Source organism: Tauraco erythrolophus, chromosome 1, assembly GCF_009769465.1.
Source record: "Tauraco erythrolophus isolate bTauEry1 chromosome 1, bTauEry1.pri, whole genome shotgun sequence".
In the NCBI taxonomy this organism is placed as follows: domain Eukaryota; kingdom Metazoa; phylum Chordata; class Aves; order Musophagiformes; family Musophagidae; genus Tauraco; species Tauraco erythrolophus.
In genome coordinates this window covers 87,868,593-87,880,888 of record NC_141465.1, presented here as the reverse complement: position 1 = coordinate 87,880,888, position 12,296 = coordinate 87,868,593, and the positions used below count along the sequence as shown (strand labels likewise).

At 53.0% G+C, this 12,296-nt stretch overlaps 1 protein-coding gene across 4 annotated transcripts; it reads right to left on the bottom strand.

Annotated features, from left to right (window-relative positions):
• Window positions 1-2,247: 2,247 nt before the first annotated feature.
• Window positions 2,248-4,311, bottom strand: POU4F1 (POU class 4 homeobox 1). Of its 4 annotated transcripts, none has more exons than XM_086611500.1 (3): window positions 4,189-4,311; window positions 3,033-3,294; window positions 2,248-2,942 (listed from the first exon to the last, which is right to left on the bottom strand). In XM_086611500.1, the coding sequence occupies exons 1-3, from the start codon at window positions 4,309-4,311 to the stop codon at window positions 2,248-2,250; spliced, it is 1,080 nt and encodes a 359-aa protein (XP_086467626.1). The 4 variants fall into 4 exon arrangements, with proteins under 4 accessions (XP_086467626.1, XP_086467641.1, XP_086467632.1 ...); XM_086611515.1 differs by having other exon boundaries at window positions 2,248-2,870; XM_086611506.1 differs by having other exon boundaries at window positions 2,248-2,938; window positions 3,035-3,294.
• Between the last annotated feature and the right edge of the window lie 7,985 nt (window positions 4,312-12,296).

The window sequence follows — 12,296 nt, the reverse complement described above, 5'->3', positions numbered from 1 at the left end:
TATTCAGTGAGACATTTCAGGATCCACACGTGGTTGCAGTTCGTAACTTTTTTTTTGTGCATTAAAGAAAATATTTACAATCGTCCTTCATATCTTTTTTTTTTCCCACTTTTTTTTTTTCCTCTTTTAAATCTAAATACAAGAACGTGACAAGAATGTTTGTGTTTTCGGTGAAAACAGGCAGTTAAACTGTGAAATTACACCATCCACAAAAGATTCTACCAGAAGCTAACCTATTTAGTGCTCAGTTTCAAAATGCATAGAATGTTTGCGCTGCAAACAATGATACACAAAATAATAATAATAATAATAATAATAATAATAATAATAATAATAATAATAATAATAATAATAATAATAATAATAATAATAATAATAATAATAATAATAATAAAAATAAAATAAATAGTTAAATAAATAAATAATATCGAGACTTTATCATGGATCTTTCTATGCCTTTTTTTCTTTTTTTTTGATTTGTTTTGTTTTGTTTTGTTTTTTAGGTCATGCATCATTTCAGTCTATTGTTTGTTTTGATTTAAACAGGAGGGCATTTTCTTTTCCGAAATTCCTTGTGACTTGAAAGCCTTAACAGTCGTTCGGTAACTGACAGAGCCAGCAACGGCTTCTGCGCGTAGCTGGTGTTTTTACCTAATGAGCTCTGATCGTTTTGGTTGTTTTGATTTGTTTGTTTGTTTTTTCTTTTTTTTTTTTTTTTTCAAATCCGCGAGACATATAATGCACCTTGAATATTATCAGTAGTAATACCAGCATTGTTATTATAGAACAACATCATCACTTCCAATCCAGGAGACTGTGATAGTGCAAATTGAACACCCACCCCCTCATCACCCCCTCCTCAAGCCACCCTCTACCTAACGTTTATTATTTACAATAAACGATTTTTAAGCCCAAACGAGATTCTTGCGTGGTTGTTCCCAACACGCACACCCCCTCGGAAAGAAATGCTGTTTCAAACCCTCGTGATTTTTTTTTGCCTACCGGGTGCAATACCCGCCCCCCCCCCCCCCCCCCAACCCTCGGAGGAAACGGAGGCAGGACCTTTTTTCCCACCTAAACCCAGTAGATTCGGTAGGGATGCCGGGGGGCACGGGGTGGGGAGCAGGGGCGGGGGGGAGGGAGGGAAGAGGACATAGTTAACCACGAGCATTAATGAATTTGAACGTATTCTTTCAGAGAGCATCCCTACCCAGGCAGGTTTGGCATCTGTCTCCAGACGCATCTCTGCGGAGGCAGGGACCCGACTTTAGGCATGGATGGAAACGCCAAGAAACAAAGCGGCTGTGGAGTTAACTTTTTTTTGATTTGTTAGGGTGTTGTTTTTGGTTTTTTTTTTCCCCTTGAGCTAGCTAGGATTATTGAGGAGGCAACAGAGGAGAGGAAAGGATCGCTCCCGAGCCTCGGGAGGTCCGACTGCCCCGGCTCCGCTCACCCCGCTCGCCCCGGCACAGACAAGACCCATCGCCAAAGCCTCGCGAAAAACCACATTCGAGGGAAAATTAAAAATAAATTTAAAAAAATCCAAAACACCAAAACCTAATATAAAACAAACAAACAAACCCAAAGACAAGCGAACTAAAGAAAAAGACCCCCCACACCAAATCACCGCCGTCCTCATTCATTACGAAGCCAGGACGGAAAAAAAAAAAAAAAAAAAAAAAGAAAACCAAAAAGTAATGAAAAGAGACCCAAACCAAACGTAGCATCATCACCGACAGTTTCGCCTTCCGGGTGTGTTGGTCGGGTTTGTTTTCCTTCGGGAAGTTGTGACTCAGGTTTCTCGGTTTGTGGTTGTTGCTGTCACGGTATTTATTGGTGTGTGTCTGTGTGTGTTTACGCTTTAAGTTGCTCTTTCTCCCGCTTTCTGTCGGGGGGTGGGATGGGGGGTGGGGGGCGGGCAGAGGGGGGATGGGGCCGCAGAAGTGACCCCCACGGGGTTCTAGAGCGTTTTTACCTCCTCTCTCCTCCTTCTTCTCGTTGGTGTCCCGGTGTCTTTTTGTTTTAATAATTGATAGAGCACCCCCGCCACACACACCCCCCTCGCGCTCCCCCTCCCCGCTCGTGGAGTAGTTCGCGTTTCATTTCTACATCGTCCCTCGGTCCCCAGGAACTTCCCACGGCGTCTCGGGCGACGGCGGCGGTGGGTGGGGGGCCCCCCACGGTCCCGGCCCGGCCCCCCCCTTCCCCCGGTGCTCCCGGTGCCGGGGCCGCCCCTCCCGCCCGCCCTTAGTAGGTGGCGGAAAATTTCATCCTTTTCTGCTTCTGTCTCTGGTTGCAAAACCAAACCCGCACCACGTTCTTTTTGAGGTCCAATTTCTCGGCGATGGCGGCGATCTTCTCGGAGGAGGGCCGGGGCTGGACGGCGAAGTAAGCCTCCAAGGAGCGCTTCTCCGGGGCGGCGATGGAAGTCCGCTTGCGCTTCTTCTCGCCCCCGTTGAAGAGCTCGGGCTTGTTCATTTTTTCCCGCTGGGCTCCCTCGGCCTCCTCCAGCCAGGCCTGCAGGATGGGTTTGAGGGCGATCATGTTGTTGTGGGAGAGGGTGAGGGACTCGAAGCGGCAGATGGTACTCTGGCTGAGGGAACCCACCCCCGGGATCTTCAGGTTGGCCAAGGCCGAGCCCACGTCGGCCTGGGTCACCCCCAGCTTGATGCGGCGCTGCTTGAAGCGCTCGGCGAAGGCCTCCAGCTCCCGCGGGTCCGTGTCCGAGTCGCAGATGGAGGCCAAGCCTGCCGCTCCCACCACCGCCGCCGCCGAGGCCACCTGCCCCGCGGCCCCGTGGTGCGCGGCCACCAGCCCCGGGTGCGGCAGCCCCGACGGCATGTTCATGGCGGCCGGGTGCGAGAGGTGGCCCAGGCCGTGCATGTGCGAGTGCGGGTGGGCCGAGGTGGAGATGAGGCCGCCGCCGCCCCCGCCGCCGCCGCCGCCGCCCCCGCCGCCTCCGGCCCCGCCGCCGCCGCCGCCCGCCCCGTCGTGGCCGCCGCCGCCGCCTCCGCCGCCGCCTCCGCCGGGCATGAGGGCCAGGGAGGGGGAGGTGATGTGGTCGAGGAGGTCGCCGGGCTCCAGCGCTTGGTGGTGGTGGTGGTGGTGGTGGTGGTGGTGAGCCAGGGGCACGGTGGAGGTGGAGGTGCAGGGCACGCTGTTCATGGTGTGGTAGGTGGCGTCCGGTTTAAACGGGTGGCTCTTGCCCTGCGAGACGGCGATGTCGACGGCGGCCAGAGCCTCGGCCCGCGCCAGCAGGGTCTCATCGAGGCTGGCGAAGATATTGCTCTGCAGCTGCAAGGGACACAAAACAGAGCGGGGTGCGGGGAGAGGAGGGCAGGGGGGGCGGCGGGGAAGAGGCGGGGGCGGGGGGACAGAGAGAGGGCAAAGCGCAGAGAGGAGAAGCGTGGGGTTGAGGGAGAACGGGGTGTGCAGTGGGGAAGGAGGGGGGAAAAGTCAAGGGAGGGCAGACCGGGAGGAGAGAGGGAGGTGGGCAGAGTTGGGGCGACCGTGTAGAGGGGGGAGCCGGCAGCAGCATGCACGTGTAAAGGGGTATGGGGTGGAGGGAGAGCCAAGCGAATGGGGGAAGCGGGGTATAGCAGGAGACGGCACGGGGAAGTGAGGGGAAATAGGGGATGGGATAGAATAACAGGGAGGAAAGCGAGGATGGGAGCAAAAGAGGAAACGAAGAAGCGAAGAGTATCAAGGGCAGGAAGCCGGAGGGTATTCCGAAAAAGAGAGGACGAGGGCGTGAAGGGAACAAATAAATAAAAATAAATAAATTTTTAAAAAAAAAAGGAAGAAAAGAAGAAGAGGAAGGAGAAGAAGAAATAGATCTGTAACTCTCAGCTTGGGAATTGTGTCAAACACAAGAGCACATAAAGCGCATTCCTTTTCAGAGGCCGAGTCATAAAAATTAATACAGAAAGTGGATGAAGTCGCAGACTCGTGTGAACACCGCTTTCAAAAAAGATCACAGGCGCTCAGATGATTGCAGAGGAAGACATGAAAAAAACATTAAGCGCCGCTTGTCAAAATGTGCCTCGCAGCGGTTTTTTTATTAATGCACATACACATACATGCAGTATACAGAAAACAGAGAGAGAGAAAGAAAGAAAGAAAGTGTGCGTGTGTGTAAGAGAGAGAGAGAGAGAAAGAAAGAAAGACCTGCAGCTGTCTGTCCCTTACCGGTGGAGTTGGTAGACATGCTCTTCTTATTGCTTCCGAGCTGGAGTGTAGAGAGGGGTATTTGTGCTCAGGTAGGGTGGGATGCATGGCAAAATGCGGCTGCTTGCTGTTCATGGACATCATCTTGAAGGCTTGGCATGTAAATCCACAAACACTCCTAAAGTCGGGGGAAAAGTGCTCTCCGGGCGCTCTCCTCCCGCCGGGGGAAGCCGCCGACGGCGGCGGGTAGCGGTGGCGGAGCCGGTGGCGGCGGTGCGGCAGCGGACCCTGCCCCCGCCGCCGCCGCCGCCGCCGCTGCCGCGGTGGCCGGGGCTGGGCTGGGTGGGTGAGCGGGCGGCGAGGCTCCCTCCGGCCCCCGCCGTCTCACTCCTCTGCTTGCCGCTGCCCGGCGCCGGGCGCGCTGCGCTGCGCTCTGCCCGCACCTGAGCCCCGCATCCCGTGGCTACCGCCGGGCGGGCTCTCGCGAGAGCGCGGCGGCTCCGGCTTTGACAGGCATCAGCTGTCTCCCCCCCTTCCTCCTACTCCTCCTCCTTCTCCTCCTCCTCCTCCTCCTCCTTTCCCTTCTTCTCCGTCTCCTCCTTTTCCTCCTCCTCCTTTTCCTCCCGCCGCCCCCGGTCCCTGCCTCCCCGCGCCTTGTTGCATCTCCCGCAGCCCTCGCCCGTCTCGCCGGGGCGGCGGCGACGGGGCCGCTCTTATAGCGAGCGACGCCGAGCACCGGGCCGCTGCGGCACCTGTGGCTGCCACACGTGCGCGCTGCGCGGCCGCCAGCGCGGCCCGGGGCGCCCCGACGGGGCGGGGATGGGCGGCAGGGCGCGGAAGGCGGCGGGCGCCCCCGGGGCGGGGCCGGCCGGCCGGGGTGCGGGCGGGCGCCCTTTCCCGGCCCTCGGAGCGGCCGTAGGAACCGGCCCAGCCCTCGGCACCGAAGCACGAAGGTGCGTCGGCTCTGCCGCAGCCCGGGGGAGAGGCGAGTCCGCGCTGAGGACCCTCACCGCGGAAAGGGGCGACGTCCAGGCGCCTCCCGCCACTTCCGAGAATTATACGTGCCTCGGCTCCGTGAGAAGAACCGCGGCGGCAGACGTTTGTTAGAAGCGCTCAGGGGCTATTGATTTCCATAGAGTTTCGTTCCCCGCCACCCCGCGCAGTTTTGCCGCAAATCCTGCGTTACTGTGCCGGGCACCGCCGGCGGCGGCCGCTTCGCCCTCGAGGAGCGTGTGGGTCCTGCAGGGGAAGCGCCGCGGAGGCGGAATTGTGCGTTTCCTCCCGGCTTCCCAATCAGCCCTCCCTCCTTCTCCGTGGGAAAAGTCAAGTTTCACTGATGTGGTCTGAAGCAGAAAAGAATCACACAAAGAATATATTTTCTTTTTCTTTCTTTCTTTCTTTCTTTCTTTCTTTCTTTCTTTCTTTCTTTCTTTCTTCTTTCTTTCTTTCTTTCTTTCTTTCTTTCTTTCTTTCTTTCTTTCTTTCTTTCTTTCTTTCTTTCTTTCTTTCTTTCTTTCTTTCTTTCTTTCTTTCTTTCTTTCTTCTTTCTTTCTTTCTTTCTTTCTTTCCTTCTTTCTTTCTTTCTTTCTTTCTTTCTTTTTCCTTCCTTCCTTCCTTCCTTCCTTCCTTACTTCCTTCATTCCTTCCTTCCTTCATTCCTTCCTTCCTTCCTTCCTTCCTTCCTTCCTTCCTTCCTTCCTTCCTTCCTTCCTTCCTTCCTTCCTTTCCTTCTTCCTCTCTTTCTCTATGTCTCTCTCACTAACTTCCTTTCTCTCTCTCTTTCTCTCCCCTCTTCTTTCTGTCCTCTCCTTTGTGCGCTCTTCCTCTCTCTTTTATCTCCTCTTCTCCTTTCTCTCTTTTCTCTTCTCTCTCACTTTTCTGCTCTCTCCCTTTCACTCTCTCTTTCTCTCTTTCTTCCCCTGCTCTCTGGTCTCTCTTCTCCCATCTCCTCCCCCGCCTGTCTTTCTGTCTGTCTTCTGTCTCTGTCCTTTTTCTCCTTTACCCCCCTTTCTCTCTTTCTTTTGCTTCCCAGGTACTGTTTATGCAAGAACACGAGTCAATTCCATCTTACACAGCCTAAAAAAAAAAAAAGAAAAAAAGGAAAAGTAGTTTGCAGAAATGGTTCTTTTTCATCTTTCTTTCTTTCTTTCTTTCTTTCTTTCTTTCTTTCTTCTTCTTTCTTTCTTTCTTTCTTCTTTCTTTCTTTCTTTCTTTCTTTCTTTCTTTCTTTCTTTCTTTCTTTCTTTCTTTCTTTCTTTCTTTCTTTCTTTCTTTCTTTCTGTCTTTCTTTCTTTCTTTCTTTCTTTCTTTCTTTCTTTCTTTCTGTCTTTCTTTCTGTCTTTCTGCCTGTCTTACTCTTCTCTCTTCTTTCTTCTTTCTCTTTTCTGTGGTTTACTCTCTGAATACTCTTGCATTCGAATGAAACGGTTAGGGAGTGACACTAGGGTTAACAACACATGGTTGTTTTTATGTGCGATTTGGGGTTACTGCCTCGTTTTAAAGCAGATTTTTTCTCTTTCTTTCAGCTGCTTATGAAGTTGGAAGCGAAACTGTCAAAGGAGCGCATCTGCCAATGTGTCTGTGGGCTTAGTGTGAGTCCCTAGGGAACGGCCACCGGTGAATCCTGTCCCCTGGGGTGTGCTGGAGCCCTCCCTCGGTCACCGACCAGATGCTACTGGGTGTGTTTCCGCAGGGCTGCAGGCAGGCAGCGGGGAGAGGCAGCGGGCTGTTCGGATCAGGGATGTGACAGCCTCAGAGTGCATCGGAATTGCTCTGTTTCTCCTGAACACCTCTTATTTATGCGCATAAACAGCCGAAAGGGCACGCAGGCACACACACGCACACACAGAGCACACACCACAACCTCGGGTAAAGTCCACATTTGTCTTCATAAGCCCTTCCCCAGCTCCACGTCCAGTCCGGGAGGAAGGAGGCAACGGCTGCCAATTATTTGTGCGAAAGGGAGCCAGGTCTCCATCCATTACCGCGTCCCCTGGGGTGCCTGAATGCAACTTCATCTCTGAGAGGGGGTGGGGGGAACTTGAATCTGAAAGACACTGGTCTGAAGCGGGGTTGGGCTCTCCTTATTTATTGAAATCATTGCATCAGAATAGCCAAATCATACTTGATGTGGATTTTTTTTTTTTTTTTTTTTTTTTAAGCCATGACTTATTCTAGCTATTTCTAAGCTGCCATGCCTTGTAACCAGAAAGCCTCCTGGGGAAGGGATGGAGAGAGAAAGAGGAGTGAGAGACACCACCACTTTTCGCCAACTTGCTGGGAAGCCACCAGCTCCAGGAGAAAGGCCCGAGCAGCCCGCCTTTCCCCGCCAGCGGCGAAAAGCCAGTCAGCGGCAGGCACGGCGGGGCTCCTTGGCTTCATCCCGGCGGGGGAGGGATGTGGAAAGCCCGGCCTCACTTCCTCGCCCGATGGAGGAAGGCGTGGGACGGCAGCTCCGGCTGCTCCGCCTGGGATGCCTGGGTGGATTTCTAGGCTAAGCGATGACCTGCCTTCCTCCCCACATGCCACTGGGTTTGCTTTGCCTCTGCGGCTGGGGTCTCTAACCCATCGGGCGGGGCTGGGGTACCCTGACACGAGTGGGGGCAGCCCGGGCCCCGGCCCTGCCCGCGGCAGCGGTAGTGGGGACAGGAGGCGGGTGTAGGTGCTGATGGGTGAGGTCTTCTCCTTGGCCGGAGGAACGTCAAACTCCTCCAGTACTTTTAAAACGACCCCTTTCTGTTCACTGGCTTCGTTTTGTCTGCCGGAAAGGCAAAAAATTCAGCCACTCTCCCACCTGCGCCCCGAGCGTCAGCCGTAGGTTGAGGAGGTGAAGATCTCCAGATGTTCTAAGGATCTTCTGCCCCACCTCCTCGGCGTCTTCTGGAGGCAGGGATGGGGATAGGCACGTCGTCTCTGTAGTTGCGATGTGCATCCCGCTGGATTCTCCTCGGCTGGGGGTGAAGTCGTCCCGCCCGGCTGCAGAGACACCCCCTGCCAGTTCCTCCTCGCTCCTTCATTAACATCGCCCGGGCGCGATCCCCGCGGCAGCCCGAGGGCCGGGGGGTGACTGCGGGAGTCGGGGGGAGGGGCAACAGCCTCGGGACCCCGGGGAGGCGTCGGGCTGCTGGCAGCTCCCGGGGCGGCGGCTGCCGGCTCCCGCCTGGCCCCTCCCGCTGCCCCCAGAGGCAGAAGGTCCGGTGGGAGTCGCAGCCAAATTTTCCCTGTGTCTGATCTTTCAGAGGTGCGAAGAAGAGAGGGTAGAGGCCACGGGGAGGAGAGGATTTTTTTTTCAGGCACCGTTGGTCTCGTCGTTTATTAAGCCCGAGAGGAAAACTTTGTTTTGCAGTCCTTGGGACACTTTTATTTTATTTTATTTTATTTTTTTTTTTTTAAGAGGACAAGCTCTAACTTTAAAGCAACGCTTTAAATCACCGCCCCTCCTGATGCCGCTCCGACCGTACCGCCCGCTGCGGTGCTGCAGCCGGGCTGCGCCGCAGCCCCCTACGTTCCCTCCGCCCCACCGGGTGCGGGGCTACTGCCCGGGGTGGGGAGGGGGTCCCAGGGCTCCCTGTGGACCAGCCTCCCACGTCGCCGGCCGCCGGCAGCCCCCTCCTCCCTCCCCGCCCCACACAGCCGGCTCCCCGGGAAGACGGCTTGAGCCAGGCTTAGCATCGCACGGGCCTGGTAATAGATTTTATTTTAATGTTCGCTGTTATTTCTATTCCTCGTGGGTACGTCCGGCCTCATGAATACTGATGGCAATAAACTCGCAGGCTTTGAGGGGCGAGTTCATTGGAGATGCGACCATGCTGTAGCCCTACTTTTATGGCCCAAGATGCTCAATAAAGCAAGGGAGATGCATACATACATATATATATAAAATGCATTTACTTGTCTCCCGTAGTTTTCTCCAGCTTCAAACGCAAGAAATAGGCAGATTTCCTTAATTGACTGAACTGCCTATCTCGAGAAAGTAATAAAGTAACCCTTTATTCCCACAGTGAAACGATTTATAAATTAATTACTGTAACCCATTGTATTTGATTTCTCTTTTTAGGATTCCCCAAAGATGAATATACTAAAACGTGGGATATTAAATATTAACGCCTGATCATAGTTTGCCATATATCCCGACGTGAAAAAAAAAAAAAAAAAGAAAGTTATTGTTGAGCTTACAGAAAAGCTCACTCTAGACCTTCTGGATATTTTTATTTCACCAAACGTTAGCTTTACATTTTTCAGTCCTACCCTGAGTGTCAGTGTATTTGTCCTACCCTGAGTGTCAGTGAGACCACTGAGAGAAAACCTACAGTACATGTGTTATTTGGTGAAGTTCATGGAAAGTCAATATCCCATTTAGTGTAAAAGCTATTTTCCCTTTAGATGATAAAAATCAACCCTCAGAAGAAAAAAAAATCCAAACCCAACCAACCCTTTGGCTGAATGCACAAAAGTATTTCCATGTCCTAATGAGGACTTTCTTTACATCAGCAAAGACCTGCTAATTACTGATGTACAAGCCGCAATAATTGCTTTTGCAGCCAAAGTGTAGAATGTTGTCATATTAAAAATTGAAACGCTTGATGGTGATTTAAGTCCCAAGGTAGTTCACGACGTTCCCTTTCGGGAAAGTGAAGAGACCGGAGGAGCCAGGCACAGGTCCGGCGGAAAATACTGCAGGTCCTGTTGCCAATAAAGTTTCTCCCTCTTTCTTTCAAGCGATGCGGAGGAATTAAAAGGCACACCCAGAAGTCGCTCCAGGGAAACACCTCCCAGACCACCCCGACTTTCCATGCCAGGTCCGTGGGCAAACCGGTTGCCGTCTTTCACCCGCGCCCACGATCGCTCCCGCTCCCAGGACGCCACGTTTCGACAGGACAGCCGAAAAAACGCTGCCTTCCTCCTCTCCGAAAGACCCGGAGAGGGGCGGGGTGGGGGGGGTGGGGTGGGCATCGGTCATCAGCCGAGTCTCACCGCGCTCGGAGACGCGCTCGGCTGCCAAAACCGGGAGCGGAGCGCTCGGCTCCCCGCCCCCCTCTGCCTCCCCCCCCCTCCCGCCCCGCGCGAATCAAAGCACCTTCTGAGGGGCTGGGAAGTAGTTGCCTTGTCATGTAACACATTGCCCTGATTTATTATAAAATTTTAACGAAATCATGCATATTTTAACAGCCTTTAATCACTGCATGAAAATTTAATTCATGAACTGTAGCGCGTTTAAATAAATGAAGTGTTAATTCATTAGGATTAATTAATTTGTTAAAGGATTGTGTGCAAGGTTAAGGTGGAAGAAAAACTCTTTGTTAGTTTCGCGTCTTAATCACCAGGTTTTGCTAACAGTGAAGGGGAAAAAAAAAAAGAAACAAAAAACAAAAAAACAAAACCGCGACGTGGCTTTGCGCGGGGCGGGGGGAGCCCGGGAAAGGGCAGGGCCGGCGGGAGGGAAACCTCCACCCCCCCCCCGGCCTTCTTTCCGTGGCTGGGGTCGGGAGAGTCGGTGGTGGTGCCCGGGCCGGTTAATTAAGTTAATCGTAGCCGAGAAGGTGGAGGCGGGCGCCGACGAGCCCCGGGCGGAAGGTGATGGTGGCATCGGCATCGCCTCGCCACCCTCTGGGCAGGGGACAAGGACTCTCCGCCGCCGTCCTGCCAGCAAAATTTGGAGACAGTTCTAAGCCGGCCGGGGAAAAAACATCACTGACAACCTTTTCACTGAGATCCGGATCGCCGTGAAGCCGCTGTGGAACCGCAGCTGCCCACCCCTGCGACCGTTCCCCTCTGCGACCCCGGCCCTCAGACGTGCTTCAAGGGGAGAGTGACCCGGGAAAGGGACAGGGACATCTGTCATCCGTGCCCGGTCCCTGGCACTTTTTGCCGAACCTGGTTGATGAGCATCAGGTGCGAGTAGTAGCCACCCGACGGATTTTGGCGCTGTCCGTTTGGCTTCCCTGAAAAACAGCAGACAGCACCCATGCAACCTGTAAGAGCATTAGAGAGGAGACAATGCTTGATACTGAGAAAAGCTGAAAAAAATCAGGAATTCTAAGCTTCATTTGTTTTTCAGCCCAGTTTCACCCTCCTCTGCTATCTCCCACTATGCTCACGACTGCCAAAGCACACGGAGGCTTTCCCAATCATAGAATGGTTTGGGTTGAAAGGGACCTTAAAGATCATCTAGTCCCAACCCCCTTGCCATGGGCAGGGACACCTTCCACTAGATCAGGTTGCTTAAAGCCTCATCCAACTTGGCCTTGAACACCTCCAGGGATGGGGCATCTACAACTCCTCTGGGCAACCTGTCCCAGTGTTTCACTGCCCTCATTGTAAAAAATTTCTTCCTTAGATCTAATCTAAATCTCTTTCAGTTTAAAGCCATTGTCCCTTGTCACAATCACAGAATCAAAATCACAGAATGTTAGGGATTGGAAGGGACCTCAAAGGATCATCTAGTCCAATCCTCCTGCCAGAGCAGGACCACCTAGATTAGATCACACAAGAACGCGTCCAGGCGGGTTTTGAACATCTCCATAGAAGGAGACTCTACAACCTCTCTGGGCAGCCTGTTCCAGTGCTCTGTTACCCTTACTGGGAAGAAGTTCTTCCTCATGTTTAAGCAGAACCTCCCGTGTTCCAGCTTATATCCATTTCCCCTTGTCCTATCATTGGATGACAGTGAGTCCATCAGTAGTGATGTCCTATCACTATACGCCCTTGTAAAAAGTCCCTCTCCAGCTTTCTTGTAGGTTCCCTTTAGATACTGGAAGACATCAGCTGTGCTTTTCCCTCCTTCCTTCAGCTAGTGGAGGTGGCTTTTCCAGTTAGAGCCAAGGGACACTGAGGCAATAGTTCAACGTTGGGCCACAAAGGCAGTACAGACAGGCCATCCCTTTAGGCCAGGCCTGACAAGCTGGTGGCTCGTCACAGCGGTACAAGACTGCTGCAAGGGACCAAGGCGCAGGAAGGGCCAGACCTGGATTAGTAGCCAGAGCTTATCCCCTCTGACTGTGGGAAATCCTTGGAATAACTGTGAACCCCCACATCAACTTACCTCGGAGCTCCTTCTCCTCTTGTCCGAACCTGGATGGGGAGAAGCCCTAGCCTATTTACATGAGACGGTCCTATGCCAAAAGAAGCAA